This window comes from Camellia sinensis, chromosome 1 (genome assembly GCF_055761805.1).
Source record: "Camellia sinensis isolate YWXY chromosome 1, ASM5576180v1, whole genome shotgun sequence".
Classification (NCBI taxonomy): domain Eukaryota; kingdom Viridiplantae; phylum Streptophyta; class Magnoliopsida; order Ericales; family Theaceae; genus Camellia; species Camellia sinensis.
The window spans coordinates 33135320-33162669 of record NC_138961.1 but is presented as its reverse complement, the minus strand read 5'-3'; the positions used below and the strand labels follow the sequence as shown (position 1 = coordinate 33162669).

The window sequence follows — 27350 nt, the reverse complement described above, 5'->3', positions numbered from 1 at the left end:
ACCATGGTTTTCTCTTTTAACCGATGAGTTTCTTGTGCAGGTTACACCATTTTATTTCCTTTTCATTTTGCCAAAAACAACATATTTACACACTTGCAGAAAACTATGGTGCAAACATATTAATTAAAACTTAATTAAGAAGAAGCGACTAAGGGGCATCTAACTTGGTACACCCCATCATTCCACACCAAAGAACCCGAGAGCACAGTTTTGTTTATGGTGCCACGGATCGTCACGATGAAAGATTGCTTCTGCCCTAGAGCTTTGAATATAAGAACACTCGGCTCAACTCCAACCTCAAGTCCCGGTGGAGCCACCACAGTTGCCTTGTAAGTGGACACCGGTGAGCCAACATTGGTGACAGTCCTGTGGAACATACGAGTGATGGGTTTACCACGCTGGGTAGATAATGCAAAAGAAGGCATATTAAGATCCCAAACGGTTCCATTGTTGACTTCATTGCAAGTACTGCTATTATCTCCGGTAATAAGACGTAATAACTTGTTGCTATATCCTTGTCCACATAAAAACCTCACATACTCTGCCTCTTCGATATCGTAAATTAAACCAGGATTTGCAGCTTTTACAGGATTTATATGGCCTGCCCCGTATGCGAACTCGGCATCACTGTTAGTCTCTGCACTCATGAGAGAAGCTATGGAGAGCAAAAAGAGAAAGGTAAGTCCTTTGAGTTGCAATAGTAATGGATGTATGGTAGAACAATTTGTCAAGGTGTGTTAGAGTGAGTTCATAAAGAAACAAACCAAAACTTGTATCTTCCTTTTTGGTAAAATTGTGTATTTTTTTTAAATTTAAATTGATGAGTCCCAAATATTTCAAGAGATTTTTATAATGGGATGATAATTTTGGAGGCCAATCAATGTAAGGACATAATTTTTATTTTATTTTTAATTTTTAGAAAAGTACATAAAATACAATGGGTTCTTTTGAGATATGGGTTGAGTTTTTGACTTGTTAGCTAATTTAACTGAGAGCTACAAAGTCTATTTTGGGATAAACTTTTTGATTTTTTTACTTTTGTGAGACGAAAAATGAAATAATTATGATTTAAATATAATATTTTATTTTATTAGATTAAAAAATTTATTTTATCTTTTTATGAATATTTTAGTCAAAAAATTCCGTTTAGCTTATGCCAAACGAGTGCATTGTCATCTTCTATCAAGACAAATGTAATGTTGTCACCTCCACTTACGTAGAACTTTTCTACTTTTTATTTATTTTATTGCTTTGAATGTTAAAAGGCAAAATATTATGTCTCACAAACGAAAATGACTGGTAGCTCAAAAAAAGTAGCCTGATTTTAGCTCGAATTCAAATTTGAAGACAGAGACAGAGGAGAAAGAGGGAGAGAAGAGAGGAAGAAGAGAAGAGAAGAGAAAGAGGAGGAGAGAGGCAGAAAGAGAAAAGAGGAGAGGAGATCGTCGCAGCACCACCGCCGTTGCCTCGCCGCCGCTGATCGTCGCAGCACCACCACCGTCGCCTCCGGCCCCGCCTCCGCCTCCTCCTCCCCCTGTGATTATGCCCCCTCTAGTCCTCCTCCTTCCTCCTCCTCCTCCTCCTCCCTTCTCTTCTCCTTCTCTTCTTCTCCACCATTCTTCTTCTTCTTCCTTTTGCAACAAAAACACAGGAAAAAAAAAAAAAGACACCAAAACGACGTCGTTTTGGTGTCGAGCCAAATTCGAGCCAAACTCTTTCGAGCTACGTAGCGGGGTCGTCTCACAAATTAGTGGTTTTGAGCAAATTTTTCATTCTTTCAAGTTGCTTGTTATAAGATACCCAAGATCATAAGTTCTTTGAAGGGCATGGTATAGATTATTTCATAGGATTTAAATTAACAAAATTAAAATTCATGATTTATTTTATTATAAAAGTTAGATCTTGAGTTTTTTATTTTATTTTATTTTTATTTTTTATAATTTTTCCAAAGACATTATATCTTTTAGAATAATTCAATAAGTGGTTTTGAGCAACTTTTTTATTCTTTCAAGTTGCTTATTATAAGAGACCCAACATTTGTGTTTGATTTGGTTTTGGGAAATAAATTTTCAAAAAAAGTCTTGAAGAAACAGTTTAGAACTTTTTTTGGTTTGTTTGATTGTATATTTTGGAAATAGTTTTGGAGTGTGGGAGTTTGTGATGATTTGATATTTTGTTGTAGTTGAGTAAATGTGTGTGAGAGAAAAAGTGATTGAGAATGAGAGATGAGAGAGAAAAAATGATTGATTGATGTGTAGGAGATAGAAAATGGTTTCCAAAATCACTAAGCCTCCGTTTGGGAAGTGGGTTGGCTTTTTGGCTTTTTGGCTTTTTTGGCTATTTTAGCCTGGGCTTAAAAGCTTGGTTTGGGAAGGGCTTTTTGGCTTTTTGACTTTTTTGAGTTTTTTTGTGAGAGAAGAATATAATGATTATGGTTGGATGTGATGTTTTGTTTGTTATGACTAAAATAGCCTATTTTGTTTTTTGTGGCTAAAATAGCCAAAAAAGCCCAAACCATGGCTTCCCAAACGAAGCCTAAACCAAACAAAATTTTAGAAATTTTTTTCCAAAATTTGTTTCTCAAAACAAACCAAACAAAGCCATAAGTTCTTTGAAGGGTATAGATTATTTCATTTTTCGATCAATTTTCAAATTAATTTTATGAGCTTTGTAGATTATTGTATATACAAGTTAAAGCACACGTGCATTGCACGTGGCTATTTTGGTCTAATTCATTTTTTTACCAATTGTAGTAGGTAGTGTTCATAAATTTAAGTAGAAGTTTAAGAAAATTTGAGATCAATTTCTGCGGGATACTATCTGCATGTATATCTTTAGAAAATGAAATTAAAGTTAGGCAAAACAAAAAATATAAATTAAATACAATCAAAATTATGGAGCGATTTTCTTTATTGCAATATTGCAGATAGTCTTGAGAAAACATATATATATATATATATATATATCGTGCGTGCGTGCACACACACACACAAAAAAGTGTGAATTAACTTATATGCAGTTGTTTACATTACATAATCAAAATATAGGCAAAATGTATGGAATTTGAACATAAATATCTAAAACTGTGTGTTTAAACATGGTATAAAGTTATGTATCATAGCTTTTAAATCAACCAGTCAAATGTAAATGGAGATTTTTTTTTTTACCAATCGATAAAATATATATATATATATATATATATGTAGAAAAAAGAAAACTGAAGCAATTATCAAAATTTAAAGCTGTTACACAAGAAAAATTTAAGAACTTTAAAAAATGTGATGAAGTTCACACCAAGCCGAGTTTTACTCTTTATATATAAAGTTCCATATTATGTAAGTCCCACTCTTTGTAAGACATCTTTATCTCATTCCATGTTTGATATTTTGTGCATTTAGACTTATTGGGATGATTCTAAAAAGTATTATATATGAAGAAATTTTATTATCACTAATCATTAAGAATGAAAAATATATGAAATGAAAATCAATCAAAAATATGAAAAACTCAAAATAAAAAAACAGTTTTCAAAAATTAAACTAAAGAAAGTGGTTATTATTTAAAATTTTGACAGTATACATAGGTTATTAAAGTACCATACAAAATAATACAATTCTAAAAATATAAACAAAGAGAAAGTGTATAAAAATAACTTGCGAATTCCTGAGATATAGTACGAAACCCGATGCATCTCCCTCTATGTAGATTCGAATAGATGCATTCAACTTTAAGATTCAACTCAAAATATTCACAACATTTATGTGTAGATTCGAACAAATGAACGTAATTCCAACCCAAAATATTCACAAAATATTCAAAGCGGTCTAATCCATAATAGACAGTTGTGAATAATATGTACGACAATATGGAAGTAGATAGAGAAAATAAGAAAGATTTTATAGTTCAATCACCAATTCAAAAAATAGGGAGATAAGTTTGTTATAGGACTTTTGGAAGTAGAGGAATAGGAAATTGATCGTTTTAAGTATTAAATAAATAAATGTTAATGTTAATGTTAAGAAGAAGAAGATTTTTGACTTTTTGGTATGGCTAATTTAGTAACTTTTTGGCTATTTGGCTAAAAAGGTAGGTAAAAAAAATTTGTATGTTTGGGATGACTTTTTGGCTAATTACGAAAAGATGTGCAAAAAGTAGAGAGAAAAGAGAATTTTTGACTTTTTGGTATGGGTTGTTGGCTTTTTGGCTAATTTAGTAACTTTTTGGCTAATTGGCTAAAATAGTCTCTTGCCAAACGAGGCCTTATATAAGACTTTTCATGACTTTTGTTCATAATGCAATGGTTTGATTTAAATGCAAACCATTTAAATTTAAACAAACACCTATTCAATTCAAAATATTGTCCTTTAACTATACAACTTTTAATTATTATTATTATTATTATTATTATTATTATCATACAACAACTTTTAATTTGAAATTTAAAATTTAAATGCAAAATTTACTTAATTTTTATTTATTTAACAATAACAACAAATATATATATATATATATATTTGTATTTATATATGTAAATATATTTACGTAAATATATTTACATTTTAAAAATAGAACAAAATTTAACTTTTAAGAATCCATGCTTAACAACGTTCAATTAACAAGAATTGGTGGTGGTTATTTGGTATTTGGTAGTAGTTGATCAAATTAAAATCAATTAAGTATATTTACTCCCCTCTAAAAAAGTAGGTTTAATGACTATAATTTTTATCAATTAAAATATAAATTAAAATAGAATGTAATCTTAACGGCTTGAGTGTTGTTGGGTTTGTTTATAGTGCAGAATCGTAGGCCTGTTTGGTAGAGTTTATAAGCTGCTTATTTCAGCTTTTAACTTAATTTAAGCTAAAATATTGTGATTGGTGCAACTTAAGTTAACCAGCTTATACCTTAAATCAAGCTATTTTTCAACTTATCTCAAAAGCTGATCAGGAGTTGCTTAAATTTTTGACTTAAGCGCGCAACTAGTGTTGGGAGGCTAAAATTACTTAAATGCCCTCGTCAATACCCGAATATTAATATTATTAATTAATATTAATTAAAAAATAAAAAATTTTATATTTCTGAAGAAAAAGAAAAAAATCAATATTAATTGAAAAATAAATATTAATTGGTATTAATTATTAATAAATTCATATTGTATATTTTTATATTAATCAAAAAATAAAAAATTGTATATTTCTGAAGAAAAAGAAAAAAATCAATATTAATTAAAAAAATCAATATTAATTGGTATTAATTATTAATAAATTAATATTGTATACTTTTGTAATGAATTAATTACTAATTGATACTAATTAATAACAATTGTTGATTATTAATATTAATTGATACTAATAAAAATTAAATATTAATATTAATTTATACTAATTAATAATTTTAGTATTAATTGATACTAATTAAGCAATTAATTGATACTAATTAATTTATAATGGAAAATAATTGTGACAATAATACTTCCATTACATTTTTAGCAAATATATCAATTTTTATATTAATTGATACTAATTAATACTACTTATATTAACTTTTATTAATGAAATATTTTTTTAAAAAAATTAAAACTGAAAAAAATGACAAAATAATCATTTTTATATCATATAAGGGTAGAAATGATAATTATACAGTAAAAAACTATTTTACAGCTTATTAACCAAACATTACTCTGCTGCTTAAATTCATAATCCCACAGTTGCACCATACAGGTTAATAGTTTATGTTCAGTTATAAGTCATAATTTGTTAAGTTATAATTTATAATTACTTTTTCACAGCTCTACCAAACGGGACTAGTGTGTTGATTAGTGCAGAAAATGATTGGTAATCCAGGTAACGGTCGAAGATGGGATATATGCCTGTTGATGCAAATTTATGTGACGAAGGGTATTTTGGAAATTGGGAAATAAGTAGAAAATAATAAGGGGATTCCGTTTTTTTCTGAAGTAGTTTAGATAGATAGATAATAATAATAATAATAATAATAATAATAATAATAGGTAGATAGTAGTTTAGATAATAATAATAATAATAATAATAATAATAATAATAATAATAATAATAATAATAGGAGGTAGATAGTAAATAGTATATAGTATAGATTGATATGGCCAAGCAAGCAATGGTTTGTCTGATTTTTTCAAACTTTTAAAATTGTAGTAGATTTATCAGTTATCATTAGAGCGGACTTAATAGCTGCAGGAGACCATTCTGGATGGAATGACTTCACGTAGGTCGCTACACTAGCATGTGGGCTAAAATACTTTTTTTTTCATTAATTTTACATAACAAAAAAGGACAAATGATTTATATTAAAAATAAATTGAAAAATTTAAATTTAAATTGACAAAATTAAAACTCAGGATTTATTTTATCATAAGAGTTTGACCTAATATTTTTTTTGGGGGGTTGTAATTTGCCTAAAGACTTTATACCACTTAGAATAATTCAATTAGTGATTATAAGCACTTTTTCATTCTTTCAAGTTGCTTATAATAAGATACTCAAATCATAAGTTCTTTGAAGGGTATGGTATAGATTATTTCATAAGGTTTAAATTAATAAAATTAAAAGTAAGGGTTTGTTTTATTATAAGAGTCGGACTTTGAGATTTCTTTTGTAATTTTTCCCACATTATATCTTTTAGAATAATTATTTTAGTGATTTTGAGCAGCTTTTTCATTGTTTCAAGTTGCTTATTATAATCATAAGTTCTTTGAAGGGTACACATTATTTCATTTTTTGATCAATTTTCAAATTAATTTCTCGAGCTTCATAAATTATTGTATATATTTACCAGTTGTCATTAGAGCGGACTTAATAGCTGCAGGAGACCATTCTGGGTGGAATGACTTCACGTAAGCAGCTGCACCAGTAGCATGTGGGCAAGCCATGGACGTTCCTGATTCGATATTATATTGAACCACTCTTGTATCTCCTTCTCTCCCTGACATAGTTCTAGCTTCTGAATATGCAGCAAGAATCTCCACTCCTGGTGCAGTTAAATCAGGCTGTACCTTGGAATAAAATGTGGCCAAAAAAAAAATGATGAAGAAAATGATGTGTTGATTATAAACAAGAAGAAAAAGTGTAAGTACACATAATTCAATCATAGAACTGGGAAAAGCCCTTTTACATAGGCTTTAAGGTTTAGTATTCTGTGATCAAATCTTGTGCACGTAAAAATGTTTAATGAGTAATGATTTCATTGATTGTGCATGTAAAAAGTTTAAATGAGTAATGATTTCATTGATTACCTTGAGGATATCCCTTGTAATGGGGTTTGGCCCCCTTGATGAAAACGAAACAACGAATGGTGCCAATTCATCTTTACTTTCAATACTCTTTGCTATGTTTGCCATTGGCTTACTGTATAATTAGAATTATTAAAAAAATGTAACAATATCTTGATCGATAAATTAATTAACAAATATAATAAGTAAATAAAAACCCTTGTTTGCAGACTTTTTCTAGAAAGTTTTCTCGAGAAAATATTTTGAAAAAGCCTTTTGTTTTAGGAAACACTTTAAAGTTGTTTTATGAGTAGTTATAAACTTTTTTTCACATGGAAACTAAAATGATCACTACAACAAAAAACACTATTGGCGACTAAAATGGCAATTTTCGTCGCTGAAAGTCATGAAATTGGCGACTAAAATGGAATTAGTCGCCAAAATTGGTCACTTTTGCCGACTAAAAGACTTTAGTCGCCGAATGTAATGGTTTTAGCGACTAAAAGGCAGTTTAGTCGCCAAATATAGGGGTTTTAGCGACAAACATATTTTTAGTAGCCAAAGGTTAGGGTTTTTGGCGACTAAAACCATTTGGTAGCCAAACGTTAAGGTTTTGGCGACTAAAAACCACTTTGGTCGCTGATTGTACCTGTTTTGGCGACTAAAAACAGTTTCGTCGCTGAAGGTCAAGCTTTTTGGCTACTAAAAAAAAATTAGTAGCTAAAAACAGGTTTATGGCGACTAAAATTCACTTTAGTAGCCAAAGGGGGAGGTTTTTGGCGACCAAAAACAAGTTTAGTCGCCAAAAGGGTAGGTTTTTAGGCGGAATGGTTTTCTTTAGCGACGGAAAATTAATTAGTAGCCCAAAAATAATACAATTGGCCACTAAATAATTTTTTTAGTCGCCAAAAGTGATCTAAAATTTTTTTAATAAATAATTTATTTTTTACATAAATTATATTTGAATATATATAATTACATTTATATATATAGTTGTGTATTAATACTGATGAAAGTAATATATAAATAATATAAGTTGCAATTATAGTCATGAGATGGCTCAGTGGCATAGTGGGGTGGAGTGTATGGTTAAGGTTTGGAACTTGGAGTTCCTAGGTTCGAACCGTGGGAGCTCTGAGGCACAAAGGAAAATTTTTTTTTTTTTTCAAAAATGCTTTTGGCGACTAAAAAAAAAATAGTCGCCAAATGTATAAATAATAAAAATAATAATTCACTATTAGCGACTAATAGTTTAGTCGCCAAAGGTATAATTTCCAAAAATGGAATTGACTATTGGCGACTAAAACCTTAGTCGCTGAAAACCTGTGTATTGCCGACCAAAAGTTTTTTTTGTCGCCAAAGGTATTGCCGACCGTCTATTTGCGACAAACCCGGCGACTAAAAGATTTTGTCGGGGAAAGTGGAAATTTGACATTTGGCGACTAAAAAGGGACTTTTGGCGACTAAAAATTTAGTCGCCAAAGGTGTATTTTCCTGTAGTGGATACCAAGAAAATGTTGACATATATATACCTAGTTGAATTGATGTAGTGAGAAACTCCACTGCCATCTTTCGAGTTCAAGAAGGATGCAGGCAAGGAGAATTCAAAGGCACTATCGTCTTGGAAATCATCATCATGTACTAAAATACCAATGGCACCGGCATCTATTGCAGCTCCATACAAGGATCCGATCAACTGATTACATAGAATGATTGTACCATTTACCAAAGTTTTATCCAATGAGTTTGTGCTGCAATTCCTGCAATTTCATTGTTTTAAAGGAACTTTCAATCTTCAAATATTCATGATATCATGCATTATGGGTAACGTTATTGTTTTTGGTAAATATATTTTAGCATACCTGGATTCAGATCCATTAAAACCTGCTGGAGTATTAGGCACATCCCCAGCATAAACTAAAGGATACATGCTGTTGTTGAGGTTGAAGGTATTTATGGAGACACCCTATGTGTAAAAGGAGCTTAATTTTAGGACCATAAAATTAAACACATCCAAAGAGCAGTGGCCAACCTTAGACTAATTTTTTTTAAAAAAATAAAAATTGACATTGTTTTCTCAAAAAAAAAAAAAAAAAAAAAAAAAATGAAAGAGATATAAACATGATAATTGTTTAAAAATTTTCATTATTTTGTTTCCAAAAATTCAAAATGAAAACCAAAAAAGAAAACCTCTCTAGTTGTTTTTTCTGTTTTTATTTTCTAGATCTAGTGAACCCAAAACTTATTTGGTGAACTGTTTCCAAAAGATAATCTAAAAAATTAATTATTTTTAAACACCAAAAATTATTGAATTTTCGAAAATATTTTTTGCACAAAGTTGAAAACGATGGATATTTTCGATCTTTTATTTATTTATTTATTTTGGTTTCCAAAAACACGAAAATTGAAAATAAAGACATCGTACCAAACTGCATAATATGTCCAACATATTATTTGGTATAATGCATAGATAGAAAAGTACATGCTTGCTCACCTTATACACCATATTGTTACCCAATATTACATTGGTGATAAACTTTCTATCGATGGTGCTAGCAGCAACTGAGAGAGACCAAGGTGAGAAATTCTTAATTGATGCAGAACCAGGACCCGAATTACCGGCAGCGCTGGAGGTGAGTATTCCATTCTTCATGGAATGGAAAGCTCCAATGGCAATACTATCATTAAAGTAATCCAAAGGATAGGACCCTCCCAGTGAAATGGAGATTACATCTACTCCGTCAGCTATCGCATCGTCAAAAGCAGCAAGGATATCAACATCACTGCAATCATCATGCCAACAAACTTTGTACACGGCAATGCGGGCAGACGGGACCGCCCCTCGGGCTATTCCTGAGGCAAACCCAAATAAGCTGGCATTGCTTACTAAGTCCCCAGCTGCTGTAGAAGCAGTGTGTGAGCCATGTCCAAATGTATCTCTTGGTGATTGAATGTCTCCTCCACCAAAATCTCCATCAATTTTGTAGTACTTAGCTCCTATAATTTTACTGCGAAAGTATCTCAATTTTTGATAGCAATTCATCTATTATATTTACAGTTTTAAAAAGCATTTCAAACTCAACTTTTAAATGCTAATCTTTTGAGTTTACTTTGTGGTGTTTAATTTTTTATTTTTATTTTAAAAAAGGTCATAAATTTGAAAGTTTTATGAAATACCCTAATTTTTCGCAGTTCAACTGCTTAAGTATAAATTTTATACTTTAAATTGAACAAGTTGCAAACAAATTTTGTCAAATGAGACCTATGTGTATGTTAATGAGTGTGGATTTTACTTGTTGCAAGTGAAATTGGATGAGGCTTGGCAAGTGCCCTTCCATTTGCTTGGAGGAGGACCGAATCCATCATCGTTGAAGCTATTGGATTCAGGCCAAATTCCAGTGTCAATCATTCCGACTATAATGTCACTTTCAACTCCAACTCTCTTCACTTCTTGAGGGAAACCCATAAAGTCCCATGACCTAGTTGTTAGAAGCTGCTTCTTTTCATTTGGAAATACAGACACTATGCCTTCCATGCCTGAATGTTCAAAATTACGTTAGAAACACACACACAAAAAAAAAAAAAAAAACAAAAAACAAAAACAAAAGAGAGAGAGAGAGAGAAGTGGTAGTTTATGCAAACATTTGAAGATTATAATTCACTCACTGGCTAGTTTCTCCTTCTCTTCCTCAGTCAGCTTTGCTACAAACCCATTAAAGCTCCTCTTGTAGCTATGGAGTAAAGATTTTGATGCCCTACTACTGATTGTATTCAAATAATTCAAGTATGTTAGGCGCCAATATATAACCTGTGAAATTTAACAACTTGGATGAGCTTCAATTGATATGCAAATTTTTTTTTTAAAAAAAAAATACATGAGGCATGATCCAGAGGATATATTTTGTGCATTTTGTATTTACATAACAATGTTACTTATATTTTGTGCATTTTGTGCATTGAGTGCTCTAAGCTGTGGGTTGAGTGAGCTAGTTTAAAAAACTTTCTAACTTTAATGCAGGTACTTATGGCTGGTTCTTATTACAGGAATTTTTTCATTATGCGTCTAGTGAAGGAAGACCTTAATTGTTTGTTGAATTGGAGGATTTTCTCACTATCGTTACTCTATTGGTTTTCTTTGGTTGGATCTATGTGGGTGGTCCTAACAGGTCATGCTGAAACTTGGAAGTATAAAGTTACGGGGAACGCAATCTTGAACCAGGCTACAATCTGGGCCAGTTCAATGAATGGAGTGCGCTTGACAGTTGTCTTTTTATTTTGATGGTGCTACACATTTGGATAGGAAGTATGGAGCTGAATTCCAACTGATTTTGTGCTCATATTCTAAGGTTTCTACCTATTCCCTTGCGGGTTATGCTTGGTGTCTTATTTTATTTTCTTAAGCTTTTGGTTTATGTATTTTGGTGTACGTGGCTGCTCTGAAAGAACATAACATTGATTGACATCTTTTGTGTGTGCTTCTGAGCTTGGTTATGGAGGCAACTAGTATGCTAGTTTTTGCTAACAGATTGTTGCTAATAGATTTGCTACCAGTATGGCAGCCAGTATGCTAACAGATTGTGGCTGCTTTGATAGGCTTGTTTTGTTTGTGCTAGCTAGTTATATATTAGCAGATATGTTTTAGTTGGTAAATTTTGTATAGCTTTGTTAGGGCCTGGGGTATTCCCCTTGTATTCTTGTAAATTTTTTTGTTTTATTTTATGACTTATTCACCAAAAAAAAAAAAAAAACAATGTTACTTTTTGTTAATTTTATTTTAGACAAAAATACCACCTTATAATTTGAGAACGGTGCCACAAACACACTCAGTTGCACACCCAAACACAGAGAGAGTGATGAGTGTGTTTCCATGTACTATTATCATTACTACATGATTTAGGTTGAAGTTTATGCAAAAAGTGTAAGCTGACCTGCCCACAACTTCTTCTAGCATGCTAGTGTGCAAGGATGATGTGGAAATGTCATCCTTTGAAATATCACCCATGTAGACAATGTATGTCTGCAACCACAAATTGATCATCACTAGTCAATTGTATCATAATTTAATGTGCTAAAGTAAAATCAAATTATTAGAGTAAGACTAGAGCAGAAAATGAACCCATCATGCTAATTGGGTGATGGTGGAGATAACCTCACACACTTGGTTGGGTGAGAGATGATGTCGCACGGGAGGATTTGAATTATTAGAAAAATGCTAGAGTAATATTATATATAGACAAAATTTTCACAAGATTTTTTTACTACTAAATACAAAGATAGTGGAGTCTATATTAATAAATACATATAGAACTCATGTCTTTGTATTTAGAAGTAAAAAAAATTAAAAATCCATTTATGTATATTATTTTTTTAAAAAATATTTTGTAGGCTTATAAAGGATTACTCATAAAATATGAGGGTTTTTTTAAATTTTTTTTTTATTATTATTATTATTTTTTTGAGAGGGTACAGCCCGGTCAGAGACAAAATCAATTCATCTGTTTTTATGAGATTTCATTAGTTAGGTTATAAACACCAAAGGCACATATCACGATATGATATTACTCTAAAATAGTAATGTTTCTTTTTCTTTAAAAAAAAAAAAAATCCCAATACAAGACCACTAAAATAGAAGAGTAACTCATAGTAGAGATATATACATGCCTTTTGATCATTCACAGGCTGCCCAATACTACAACTAATAAGCACTGCACATGCAAAGCTCATCAAGAGAACCCATGAAGTAGGAGGCATATGGCTAGCCATTGGAGGGTACCCCTACAACTTTAGACACTTCTGCTGATTTATATATTTTTTTTTCATGCAAAATAACTGTGAATTGAATGGGCCTTTTATAGCAAGAAATTAACTTACTGTGGGTCCTACCTTCCTTGTTATAACCGCCACCAAACAAAACTGTCCAAAACCGTCTAGATGTAGCATCTTTTCATTTGACCATTTCAGTATCCTTTTCATTTTATTTCCAATTTCGATTTTTTTTAAATAATAATAAAAAGTAATTTCACCAAAATAAACAATATAAAAATATTTTAAAAATTATTTTCGTCTTCAAAAAATATAAAATCATGACACCAAATTAGTTTTAAGTTTTTTAAATAAGCCGATTCTAAAATTGAGCTAAACATATTTTATGTTTCACATTTTTTAGAAGTTGTTTTTCACTTTAAAATTATACAATGATTGTTTTTAAATATTATTTGTTGGATTTGTTTACAGAAACACCAAAAGAAAAACACTTTCTAAGTTAAGCTCATTTCTTACAATCATTATATAACATTTAGATTGTCTTTTCATTCTCATAAAAACAGAAGATATAATAAAAATATATTGTAATGCCCCATCAATCAATTTTGGACTATACTCTTTTTTTTTAGATTCATAAAAATGGATATGTAGATAGGCTACTCCAACATATCTGCCAGAGAGTATTGCCTCTTAGCACCTACAACATATCTGCAGGGATTACACTCTGTTTGACACAATATATATATATATATATATTAATCAATTGTGATATGTTAATAAGTTAAATCTAATCTAATTAATTGTAGAATGTTGATTGTGGTCTATCAAATTCAGACAAAAAATTATCATTTTACAAATATATATGCCCACATTTATATTTTTATTATTATTATGTTGATTTTGTCGTTGATATTTGTGCCGGAGTAGTTGGCGACAAATGAAGAATGGACACGTGTGGCTTCGCACAAGAAATGTAGATGGATTCATGGGATTGTGGGTTAGTTTCTCATCTATGAAACTGCTCTGAGCAAATTGCTTTTGAAGAACTCCTTTGGACGGTTTCGTATTGAAAGGAAGATATAAGAAAGGCATCAATCCTTCAACGCATTTGTACCACTTGTGAAATTTAGTAGTGCAATATATGTAATTAGGAGTGACAGTGACAGTAACTGTTATTTTGAAACTAGTTCTATAATCTGTCGATTGTAATACTTTATGCTTATAATTTAATTCTTATATATTCATTAAAAAAAAAATTCTTATATTTACGCTATAACATATAAGAGTTTTAGAGGTTAAATGTTTTGATCTCTAAAAATAAAAATTTTGTTACAAAAGACGTTTAGATACTAATTTTTATCGTCGTGAAAATAGTCACTAAAAAGTTATTCCGAAAAGTAAAAGCCAAGGCTTTTAGCGACAAAATTTTGAAAATGTTGCTAATAAATAGACTTTTTGGGACAAAACAATTTGTTCTCAAAATGGTTTATTTTTTTAAACAAAAAATTTGGTCCAAAAAGATAACAATTTATCACTAATGTCTAATTTTCATTGCTAAAAATATAACGATACTTTTCGTAACAAAAATATTTTGTCCTCAAAAAATAATTTTATCCCTAAATTTTAGTTTCTAAAACTTTAATTTTTTTTGTGGTGTTAAGTGACAAGTTTGAATGTTATTAATCGAATTTCTATTTATTTCACTTGGTTTCTTTACATTAGAACTTTCAAAGAAGTCCTTAAAACTGTGAAGGCAAAGACACTCAACCACAATTGCTTGATCTTATATATTTGTGAAATTTTAGTTTTGTCTACCGATTCAACTCTGTCAATTTGATTCAAAATAATTTTTGTTAACACCGTCACACTATATTAAAATACATTATCACTTAAAAGGGATGTCAATTCAATTATAAAACTCAATCGGAAATCCAAGCCAACAGCCCACCGAAAATAGGCAGGCCAACGGCCCACCGAAAATAGGCAGGCAAAGTGGCCCACCAAAATAAGCAGGGCAAACAGCACACCAAAGCCAACGACTTACCAAAACTAGCAGGCCAAACAGCCCACCAATTAGGCAGGCCCAGATGCCAACGAAAACTAAACAAGCCCACCAAAACAAGGCGGACCACGACAAAAAAACACAACAGCTAGGCAGGGCTCGAGGTCCACCAAAATAGGCAAGCCCAGATGCTCACAAACTGGAAGGCCCAGAGGCCCACCAAATCAAACAGGCCCAAAAACCAACCAAAACTATATGGGTCCAAAAGAGCTCCCAAAAATAGGTAAGCCCAAAGGCCAACCGTAATGTGTAGGAGCAGGCCAAACGGCCCACCAGATTCCTAAAGCTGTTCAGAAAGCAGCCCTATGAGTTGATTGCAATATGGGCTGAGGCCATTTTATAGTAGGAAGGAGGAATGCCATGTGATTGACTAACTTTTAATAATTCAATAAGTGAAAAATGATTCTATATCTCACTTATTTTAATTAAAATGCAACAAATTAAGTTTTACCTGGTAAAAAATAGTCAACATATTTAAGTTATTTCTGACTTGTATAAGTTATAAATAAAAAATAGGCTAAACAATTTAACACAAATTTTCAAAATAGAAAAAATTATAAGCAACTCCATATATCAGGCCAGCCTTTTTTGGGTAGCCCAGCTTATATATCATAATTGGATCGGCCCATCTTTTTTTAGTTTTTGGGGCTAGCCTGAGTGAGGCTAAGGATGATCTTATTTGTACCAAATAGAAATTTAGTACACCTAACTAAAATTTTAAAATTTTAATTCTATTATGCCCTTATATAAATTTACTAATAAAAACAATATATATTAAATTTTAAAATAAAATATGTATTTTTTCTCATGATACATCCTAATTACTTATACGCATTCAATTGAAGGGCTTTAGGGTTCATGGAAGAACTAGGTTTTAGGGTCGAAAAGTTTTAAAACTCTGAAGAACATGTAAGTTCCTACTCCGTCGGCTAAAATTTCAATTAATCTCTTGTTTAATTTATAAAATTTTACATCATATAAGATTGGTTGTTGTTAGAGCTTCTCCACCAACCCATCACAATCTATATTTCATTCGAATCCACCCCTTTTCATCATCATCATCATCACTTGATACCACTACAAGTCAATACACATTCGCAGTGACTTACTTCATAAATCCGTGTGGGTTTCCACTAGAAAAGGCTCTCTAAACATCGTGGAAGAGTGAAATTTTAAAACTTTCCATAGCATGCAATGTGACAAAAAATAAAGATCTAAATATATTAAGAGAAGAAAAGGCATTTGATCACCTCCAGAGCCAAACAATTGCCAGGTGTAGATCATTTTCTTAAATAAAAAACAGAGACAAAAACATGTTTACCACTAGGATTTCTTATGTATTACAGAAAGAGAATCATAAAATAAAAAGGTGAATAGATAGAAAACTATCTTTATAATAAATTATAAATCCGAAACCAACAAAAATTTGATTCAATCCGAACTGTTAAACACTATGCGAATGTTGATTTGTTTATTATTTGAGTGTATTATAAATTATGATTTTATTTTAAGGGGTAATTTGTAAAAAAATATAAGATATATTGAAAATACATTATAATCTCAAGTAATTTAATAGACAGCATTGAAAAATTTGACCAACTAAATAATTTTTTTTGGATGCAAATAGAATCCTCTGAGGCTAACATTTGGTTTTGCGTTTGAAATTGATCTGACTATTTATTTATTGGTCCTAAAGTGCTATTTAGATTGGCCCCACATCATAATTTTTAATAGAATAATGTAAAGAATATCAAATTTTCTACAAAAAGGAGTCCGTATAAGACCTTTAATTAATTATTAGATAGAAAATTTAGATGCTATTACCATTTTCCTTTTCAATAATATATTGTATTAGGTTTGGGCTTTGTGAGATATGGCTGTTAGGCCCAAGTTTTATTTTAGTTTTTTTAATGCTCTGAACAACAACCTCCTTCCCCCCCCCCCCCCCCCCCCCCCCCCCCCTTTGTTATTTAAAAAGAAATGTGTTCTATTCATATAATTTTGTCAATTTAAATTTTCATATTTTTTTATTTAACCATTTGTTTATTTTTTCCCATATAAAAAATAATTTTTTTATTTTTTATTTTCATTAAGTAAAACCGACATAAAATGAGTATTTTAATCATTATACTTAATGTAGATATATATAAAATATATAAAATATTCTTTTCATTAAGTTTAATAATTAATTTTTTTTTACATAATTTCTCCAATAATTATTCATATTTAATTTTATTTATTTATTTATTTATTTATTTTTTTTGCATGAAGGGTTTGCAAAGGAGGGACTTATTGTGATGGAAAGTCTCCTTTACCAAGATCTTTATCAATTCTGTAGTGCTTTGATCCTATAATTTTTTTACAAAGTTTTCCATTTTTGGTTAACAAAATTAGCAGTTACCCCAATTGATGATGTATGCAATCGGATTACTCATCTACCCCAATTATAATTTCAAAAAAAAAAAAATTCAAATAACATGGGATTGCGAGTACAATCCAATATGTGCAGTGATGGGCACAAAAATTGTGCAACGCGCGGCTAAAACAAAATTATTTACATTTTAGAGAAATTGAAATAAAATTATATAGGATTTGAAAACCAAAGTACTAATTATTTTATAAATACTCAAAATTACATGAAAGTAATTTCAAAGGTTTAGGGTGACTAAAATACTAATTTATTTTATAATTACTAAAAATTGAAGAATAATGAAAATTTTCAAAATTTAGGATAGCAAAAGTAAATTTATTTAGACTTTGGAGGGATTGGAGTAAAATTACATAAATCTTGAAGGGACAAAAATGTAAAAGTCTTTTATGGTCAACTTTGGCATACACAAAATAATCTATCTTTTTATCTTTTTTCATCACATCACCTCTCTACTTTTCTGCACATCTTTTCGAAAAAAGACAAAAAATGCACTTACGTTACGTTTGGCAAGCAAGGTTGGGGCTAAAATAGCCACAAAAGATAAAATAGGCTATTTTAGCCACAACAAACAAAACATCACATCCAACCCATAATCATTACACTCTTCTCTCACAAAAAAAGTCAAAAAAGCCAAAAAATCAAAAAATCCTTCCCAAACCAAACTTTTTAGCCCAGGCTAAAATAGCCAAAAAAGCCAAAAAGCTAAAAAGCCAACCCACTTCCCAAACGGAGGCTTATTTAGGTCATCCCAAACAAAATATTCAAAATTACTTGATAACAGTATAATTTTTTAAAAGTTTGGGAGGCGGTGGCCCTTGCCCGCGTCCACCAGTGAATGTGTCTTATAACCTGTATTTTTCCTATAAAATAAATAAATGGAAGAATTACCAAAAAACAAATTTAGAATTTAACCTCTATAACAAAATAAATTCTGAATTTTTAAGAAAGACGAATAGAATGCTCATGGTAATTGCTCTATTTTTTTTTTATTTTTTTATTTTTAAATATTTTAATTTTGACCTTAAATAATGATAAACTATCGTTTTACAATAAAGTTAATGAATTTAACCATGGTCAGAGTTAAATGGGACAAGTGGATATTAAGGCTAAGTTTGGCATGATTGAAAAAAGACAAAAAGTCAAAAAATCACTATTCTATTTAAATCACATCATCTTATTTAAGTCACATCACCTCTCTAACACATCACTTCAAACCCAATCCAAACCCAACTCATATTTCATAAAAAATCAAAAAGTACACTTATTTAGTCTTCTCAAACTAGGCCTAAGAGAAAGGCTAGGAATATTAACACTTCTACTAATAATCTTACAAACAATCTCTAGCATTATTGGGATTTTAAACCCTTGGGATGCCTTGAGATTGGACTTTAACGCAACTTTCCCCTATAAATTTGTTTACGTGGCAAATGATTTTTGGATGCCAATTAACTAATTTGATGCTATTTTAACAGAAAAAAAAAAAGAGTAAACAAGTTGAAAATAAAATAGTTTAATCAAACACTCTTACCTTTTTAAGCACTCTTACCTATAGTTAGATTTGTTATCAAATTTATAAGTTGTAAAGAGTTGACCCACCACCTAAGTCTTCACTTTGTCAATTTGTTTGAAGCATTGAATTAGGTTAGCATGTTATAATACATAACATATATCACATAATTTATGATTTAAATGAATGTTAATTACAAACTATTGTGGTGTTTGATTATAGGCCATTATAGTGATAGGGCTAACAAATTTTAAAATTAAAACTAGTTACATTTCATTCTAATTTTTTTATTATGTTTCAAAGTGATATTCGATATGACTCATCATTGTGGTGATTTTGGTTATAACAAAAATGACCTTCAATTATGGCCTTAATTAGTGTTATAAGTTACCCACCAATGTGATTTCTATCAATGTGGAAAGTACTTTTATGTTATTATTTTTTTAATCTTATATTTTGTATAAAGTGTAACAGAAATTTATAATCATGTTTTGATATTTTTGTTTTGTAAATATCTATTGACCGAAAATATTATTTGTAAATTTAAGAATGATACTTAATTTGTATACATAGTATAACATACATGCAAAACTTTTGTAATAATGTGATAAAATAATTTCTTTTATCAATTTTTATTGTACATAGTTTGGCTCTCTCTTAACAATTTTTTTGCTTCCGCCACTGATTCTATGATCAATTTTTATATTTGTAGACTTATTCTTCATAAATCAATGTGTCCACTTCTTTTCTATAGTTATCTTTCAATTTTTATTTATTTATTTATTTATTTATTTATTTATTTGTTATTTATTTTTTGGGGGATAAAATTCCAACAATGTTACCAACTTAGAAAAAAAAAGTCCAGCAATGTTAATTATTATTATTATTATTTTTTTTTGGGGGGAATAAAGAAAAAAGGCGAATTGCACTAATGATCTCTATAGTTTAGGGGTTGTGTTACCTTGGTCATTGATTTTTCAATTGTGACATATTTGGCTCTAAATTTTGAATCTTGTTCCAAATAAGGACAATTAAAGATACCATTATTTAATTTTAAAGGCAAAATCATCAATTTGATAAAATATAAACTAATTTGAAAAATAAATGTCAAAAAAAATATTTTTGAATTTTTAAAAATTATTTCTACCCACTAAAGATAAAATTATGTAAAATTGATAAACCTTTTAGATATTTATTTATTTTACTAAATTAATTTTTATTATGTATTTGGATGATGATCATGTAATGAATGATTATTTTTATTTTCATTAAATTAGTTTTTATTTTTTCAAAAGTCATAGATGGTGACAATTTTGATATCATTATTCAATCAATCCATTAAATCAAAAAAATCCAAAACTAAAAACATTTCATATATTAAACCTACTGTAGAAATTTAATGTATAAAGAGAAATAGAGAATTGTATTATTGATTGATATTGATGTTGATACAATGATTCATGATTCCTATATATAGAAGAGGGTGAGTGTGTAGTAGGTAAGGAGTAGGTGAAGTGGAGGTGGTAGTGGTGTAGTGGGTTAGGTTTAGTGGAGTAGGTGAGGTGGTAGTGGTGTAGTGGGCTAGGTTTAGTGGAGTAGGTTTAAGTGGGTGAAGTAGGTGGAGAGTAGGTGAATTTTAACAGCCCCCGCAAACTCAAGGGGGATAGGAACTAACCAACTTGAGTTTGGAGAGAGTAACAAAACAAGAAAATACATAAAAATAAAAGAGGATAAGAGACACTGTATGGTCGTGTCAAACCATTGGTGAAGACACGGGATGGTGGTGTCATAACGTTGTAGAGGACACTGTATGGGGGTGTCATAACCATGTAGAGGACACTGTATGGTGGTGTCATAACGGTGTAGAGGACACTGGATGGCGGTGTCAGACCGATGTAGGAGACAGTTTATGGGGTCATGTCGGACCGTTGTAGCAGACACTGTGTGGGCGTGTCAGACCGATGTAGAAGACAGTTTACGGGGTCATGTCGGACCGTTGTAACAGACACTGTTGTGACAGTTTACGGAGTCTTGCTGGACCCTTGTAGAAACTAACCGGAATCAATGTCGGGACAGTTTACTGAGTCTTGTCGGACCCTTAAAAGGAGCTAACCGGAATCAATGTCGGGACAGTTTACAGAGTCTTGTCGGACCCTTAAAAGGAGCTAACCGGAATCAATGTCGGGACAGTTTACAGAGTCTTGTCGGACCCTTAAAAAGTCGCACCCTCAAAAGGTGTGCCCAATCTTTCAAAAGGCGTGCCATCAAAAGGCGTGCCCAATCCATAAAAAGGTGTGCCGGACAGATGTAGTAGGACAGTTTACGAGGTCATGCCGGACCGTTGTAGAAGACACTATATGAGTGTGTATATAGGCTGCCCAAAAGAGATACATGTAGATATATATATCGAGCCCTCAAAAATCGCGCCCTCAAAAGGCGCGCCCACTTTATCAAAAGATGTGCCCGACAGAAATCATCGAGCGGCGAGCCATCAAAAGGCGCACCAGACACGCGGCGATGCACGTGACCGACAGAACGCGTGTCGGCCTCTTCGTCAGGGTCTTTATAAAGCGAAGCGGAGGCTGAGGCTTGGAAGTATAACAAACCAGTTGAAACCTCTGCATTCTCAGAGAGCTTGTCTCGAAGAGCTGCAAATCTTGAAACACTCTGTAACCAACCCTGTCTGATAGTACCAATCGGTAATCGCTGCTTCTCTGAAACACTCAGCAACCCAAAAAACATGGCCTCTTCTTCCCGTTCAGCTACCCAGAACATGGCCTCTTCTTCCCGTGGTCTGCTCACTCTCTTTCCCGACCTCAACGAGACAACAGGAGAGATACCTGGTGCGGTGGCCCGTGAACCTCAACCAAACACCTCTGGTTTTGCTCCGTTGAACTTTCCGATGCGGTCGGTGGAGCAAAAAATGGCAGTGCAAACGGATATTGAAGCTAATCAGTATACATTGAAGTCCTGTGTTGAAACTATGACTGCGGTCACAAACTTGTCGAACCGGCTGCAGAGTAGGACAAATGAGGTGCAGCAGTTAAACGCCCAACTGGCTCTGCTCCAACGCATGTATAAAGATGCGCGAGCAGAGATAAGTGTGCTAAAGGCAGAAAACAAGGAACTGAAGCGGAAGGCCACCGTTATGTTCCGATTTGGAGGGCCGCCATATACTGTAGTGGAGGAGCAGGGAGGAGGCAACTTGCTTGGTGGTCTAGGAAGCATGGAGGCTGGGCAGTCACGGGACAATCAAGAGAAAAGCAAGAAGAAGAGGCCCGCAGCAGAGTAGAGAAGAAAAATCCCACTGTGGGTGCGGTTGTTTTGTTTTTTGTTGGTTTGTTTTTTTTTTTGTTTTTTTTTTTGATGTAAAATGGTGATCGGGGTGAGTCCCGATATGAATAAAGCAAGTGTGTTTGGCAAACTCGAATGGTAGGTGTGGTAATGCAGAAAAATCAACTGGAATGAAATTTTTTTTTTTTTTTTTTTTTTTGGTGAAAATAATAATAATAATAATAATAATATTGGTATCATGGAGTGGGCGGTGGTACAAAAATATTCTGTAGAAAAAGAGGGAGATGGTGGAAAATTATTGTTTAGACAGAGAGAAGGCATGTGAGGTGTAAAGTGGAGGACAAAATAAAAGAAAAAAAGGTGGGAAATGTGATGATTTCTGTCCCTTCGCACAAAAACAGTACCACTAAAAGATGTTGTGGCTGCAAAGCCTGAAAAACTCAATGCATCAGTGGTTGATGGCGGAGACAATTGGAGTGTGGGACAGAGACAACTTCTGTGCTTGGGGAGAGTCATGCTGAAACATAGCAAGATTCTGTTTATGGACGAAGCAACGGCTTCTGTCGACTCCCAGACCGATGCTGTCATTCAGAAAATCATTCGCGAGGACTTTGTGTCGTGTACAATAATCAGCATAGCTCACAGAATACCCACAGTTATGGACTGTGACAAAGTGATGGTTATGGATGCTGGATGGGCAAGGGAATATGAAGCCCCATCTCAGTCGCTCGAGAGGCCTTCGTTATTAGCCCAGCAATACTCAGATTACTATGCATTTAGAGGCCATGAGGTGTACCAAACACCATTCAAGGAGGGGAAGAAAAGAGGGTCTGAGAAGCTTGATCAGAAGCAGGTTGACCATAGGAAGTCCATTGATGCATTTGGACAGAGGACTTCACAGTATAGAGGTGTCACAAGGCATAGATGGACCGGTAGATATGAAGCCCATCTATGGGACAACAGTTGTAAGAAAGTTGGAAGAGGCAAGAAAGTGAAGGTATGTGTACAAAATTCCAGCGGGCAGCGAAGGCAAGGTTGCCGGCCGGCTGCCCGCCGGTGAGAAAACAAAATACGGGCCTAAATCTTATGGCTCTGATACCATGTAGAAATTTAATGTATAAAGAGAAATAGAGAATTGTATTATTGATTGATATTGATGTTGATACAATGATTCATGATTCCTATATATAGAAGAGGGTGAGTGTGTAGTAGGTAAGGAGTAGGTGAAGTGGAGGTGGTAGTGGTGTAGTGGGTTAGGTTTAGTGGAGTAGGTGAGGTGGTAGTGGTGTAGTGGGTTAGGTTTAGTGGAGTAGGTTTAAGTGGGTGAAGTAGGTGGAGAGTAGGTGAATTTTAACACCTACTGATTACACATTAAAATCCTAACAACCACCCTTTACATGATCATCATCCAAACACATAATAAAAATTAGTTTGGTAAAATAAATAAATAAATAATATCTAAAAGATTTATCAATTTTTTATAATTTTATCTTTGGTGAGTATAAATAATTTTTAAAACTCAAAAATATTTTTTTGACGTTTATTTTTATCAAATTATTTTATATTTTATCAAATTGACGATTTTATCCTTGAAATTAAGAAATTGTATTTTCAGTTGTTCTTATTTGAAACAAGATTCAAAATTTAGAGTCAAATGTGTTGCAAATGAAAAGTCAGGAACTAAAGTGATACGAATCCCAAACTATAAGAATTGTTAGTTTAATTCGATCAAAGAAAAATTTAGAAAAGTGGGCAGAAGTCTTAGGAATTGCTCATTTTAGTATGCTGGAAGTTGTAACGGAGTCGTAACCAATTAGAAAAGAAGAATTCTAAAATGTAAATCACTACGAGTCTTGGCAAATTTTGGCAACTCTTACTGATGTCCCATATCTTACTTTTTCGTGCGTATACAAAGTCGAAGTTGCAATGACATCATACCCTACTTATAAACAAGATTTCCCAAATGTAAACCACTGAGTGTAGGCATTTTTTGGTAACTCCTACTGAAATTTCAATCACAATCTCTCTCTCTCTCTCTCTCTCTCTCTCTCTCAGCCAGTCATACACATTATATTATTTCATCTCTTTGTTTTGTGTCTTGAAAGTTCTTGCATCCATGAATAGCTTGTCTGTGATGTCAAAGCTCTCGGAGATGACAAAAACGCCAATTTCCAATGAGTTTTCATGTAGTAGTATTCTGTGTCATGTTTGTTCTATGTACATGAGTTAACACTCTGGTGCATATCCTTAATATCCAATTCACTCTGGTGAAATTGTTTTCTCGAGTTAGTAGTTATCCTTTTAAGTTGACATGGTGACACTTCTAGAGTTACTCGCAGTTCTATGTAAATGTGGAAGCAATTCACTAGTTGTGCTGTGGGCTAGTGTAGTTCTTCTAATGGCACCTTCCGGCAAAAATTTCCAATTCACTTGTAGTAGCTAGATTTCTGTCCACGACAATCCTCAATTCATTGGATATGCAGGTTTGTATTCCATTCCATCGGATTAAACAGAGATTCACCTCTGTATAGTAATCAACCTAGTTTGTACTGTTTTTATTAACTTAAAGATGGAAGCTTGGGTGAAGAGCCATGAACCACTAACTTTTCTCCCTTTCTTTGAGCACATTTCACACTTTATATCAGCCAATGGCCTCGGTCCATGTTTGCAGTGTAACAATTAATAAATGTTTATATGTTTTGATATTTGACTAATAAAGTATTCTTGCTGCAAATTTAGGTCTAAACATGTCGACTCTGACAATTTCTTCTCCTTGCATGTTCAAAAGTGCACCCACAACCAAATCCTGTGCATTGATTAAGAATCCCCAGTCTTTATGTTCCTTTAAGAGTGTTTCTAAAGCATTTGGCTTGAAATCCTCATCCTCCTTCAGAGTATCGGCCATGGCAGTCTACAAAGTGAAGCTAATTGGACCAGATGGCCAAGAGAGTGAGTTTGAGGATCCTGACGATGCATACATCCTTGACTGAGCTGAAAATGAAGGACTTGAGTTGCCATACTCATGCCGGGCAGGGGCGTGCTCTACGTGTGCTGGGCTGATGGTTTCTGGATTGGTTGACCAATTGGATGGATCGTTCCTCGATGATAAACAGATGAAGAAGGGGTATGTGTTGCCTTGTATCTCATACCCAACTTCTGATTGTGTGATTCACACCCATAAGGAATCTGAGCTATATTGAGTAATGTTTTATGAGGAAATTTATAGCTACATGGTTATATGTTGTTGGTTATCAGTGTTTCTTTGTTTCTAATTTGATAATCAGTGAAGTCACTTAGCATTAAACCTAATATTTGTCCAAATCTAAATGCTTTTGAGTATGAAGTGGTGGTTTTAGTGGTGATTCCTCTCAAGCTCTGCCTTTCTGGCGAAAACAATAAATTTTAAAAAGGAAAAAATAAATAAAGAGAGTGCTTGGTGCATTTGGGTTTTTTTTGTTTGCTTAAAATTCTATTTAACGAGGAACCTCTCTAAGAAAGGACTTTTGGACTGGCTCTTGTAGGATGAATTTTAGTCAAGGAATTCGAGCAATGGTCAGTTGTGGTGTGGGGGGAAGTGAAACATAGTAGAAGGATGAATTTTAGTTAGAGAATTCGCACCACGGTCAGTTGTGGGGGAAGTGAAACAGTGGTAGGTGTGATGTATGGTGTCAACTTAGGTTTAAATAATGGGTATCTAAATATGTGTTGGTATTGATGATAAGGTTACAAAAGTATTTTAGTCTTTTAATTTAAACTGTTAACTGGCTTGATAGTGCATTTCAATTCATAAAGTACAAATAGTTATATATTTATTTCTATTGACAAAGAATTATTTACGTATGAGCTAAACCATTGCCACAACCAATGGTTTAGCTCTTGTGGGGGGGAAGTGAAACATAGTAGAAGGATGAATTTTAGTTAGAGAATTCACACCACGGTCAGTTGTGGGGGAAGTGAAACAGTGGTAGGTGTGATGTATGGTGTCAACTTAGGTTTAAATAATGGGTATCTAAATATGTGTTGGTACTGATGATAAGGTTATAAAAGTATTTTAGTCTTTTAATTTAAACTGTTAACAGGCTTGATAGTGCATTTCAATTCATAAATTACAAAAAGTTATATATTTATTTCTATTGACAAAGAATTATTTACGTATGAGCTAAACCATTGCCACAACCAACACCCTTTACCCATTCTCCAACCACTCAATGCCAACACCAACACCAACACCCTCCTCCCCCTTCGCGACTCTTCCAACTGTCACCCCTACACTATCACCACCATTACCCTCTCCTCTAACCCCTCAACTACCACCACCAACACCCATCTCTCCCTTCCCCATCCCCTTTCTAACCCTCATCCCTCCGCTGCCACCACCAACACCCTCTTCCCTCTTCCCCAACCTTGCCATTCCTACTCCTCAATTGCATCCACTAGTAGTACCCTCTTCCCATGATGTATACACGCAAAATGTGGATTTGGGAGAGACAAATGAATGTCGTTTTGCAATATCTATTTGTGACAACCACATTTCTTATTGATTTGTTGTCGCTACAAATTTATTTGCAATGATTGATGGTGTCATCATAAAAGATTTTTTTTATGGATCCAAAAAAATGTGTTAATAAGAAATTTTAACTGAAGGTTGATGGGATTTTCATTAATTGGTAATATTGTCACCTAATATTATCGTTATATGTGTGTATCTTATTCCTCAAGTTTAAAAGTTTATTTGTATAAAGGCCCATTTTGACAACAAAAAAAAGTCACCTCTTTTTTCGATTTTGTGTTTAGTGATTTTTTTAAAAAAAATTATGTCAATTTTTTTTACTTTTCCTATCTGTCTTATCGAGACGAATCTAAAAAGTACATTTATTTTGAAACATTTCAGAAAAAAATCACTAAAGATGAAAATAAGACAAAAAAGATTGCTTATTGTCTTTTCTGAATTTTTTTTTTGAATTTTTTTCTAAAAGAAATTATAATTTTCCGATTTGTCTTGTCGAACTGAATTTAGAAACCTAGAAATTTTCAAAAATTTTAAAAAAAC

At 32.5% G+C, this 27350-nt stretch overlaps 1 protein-coding gene across 1 annotated transcript; it reads right to left on the bottom strand.

The window, feature by feature from the left end:
* Positions 1–49: 49 nt before the first annotated feature.
* On the bottom strand, positions 50–12260 carry LOC114277820 (cucumisin). Its single transcript, XM_082866707.1, has 9 exons — positions 12172–12260; positions 10910–11001; positions 10537–10780; positions 9738–10251; positions 9106–9209; positions 8776–9003; positions 7268–7379; positions 6808–7021; positions 50–655 (listed from the first exon to the last, which is right to left on the bottom strand). The coding sequence occupies exons 1-9, from the start codon at positions 12243–12245 to the stop codon at positions 135–137; spliced, it is 2103 nt and encodes a 700-aa protein (XP_082722833.1). The 5' UTR covers positions 12246–12260; the 3' UTR covers positions 50–134.
* Between the last annotated feature and the right edge of the window lie 15090 nt (positions 12261–27350).

Coding starts and splice junctions, on each gene's coding strand:
- LOC114277820 (XM_082866707.1), bottom strand. CDS start 12,245: ATGGGTGATATTTCAAAGGATGACATTTCCACATCATCCTTGCACACT. Junction 11,002..12,171: donor CTAGAAGAAGTTGTGGGCAG/GTCAGCTTACAC, acceptor TACAATCAGTAG/TAGGGCATCAAAATCTTTAC. Junction 7,022..7,267: donor TTACAAGGGATATCCTCAAG/GTAATCAATGAA, acceptor TCCAAGGTACAG/CCTGATTTAACTGCACCAGG.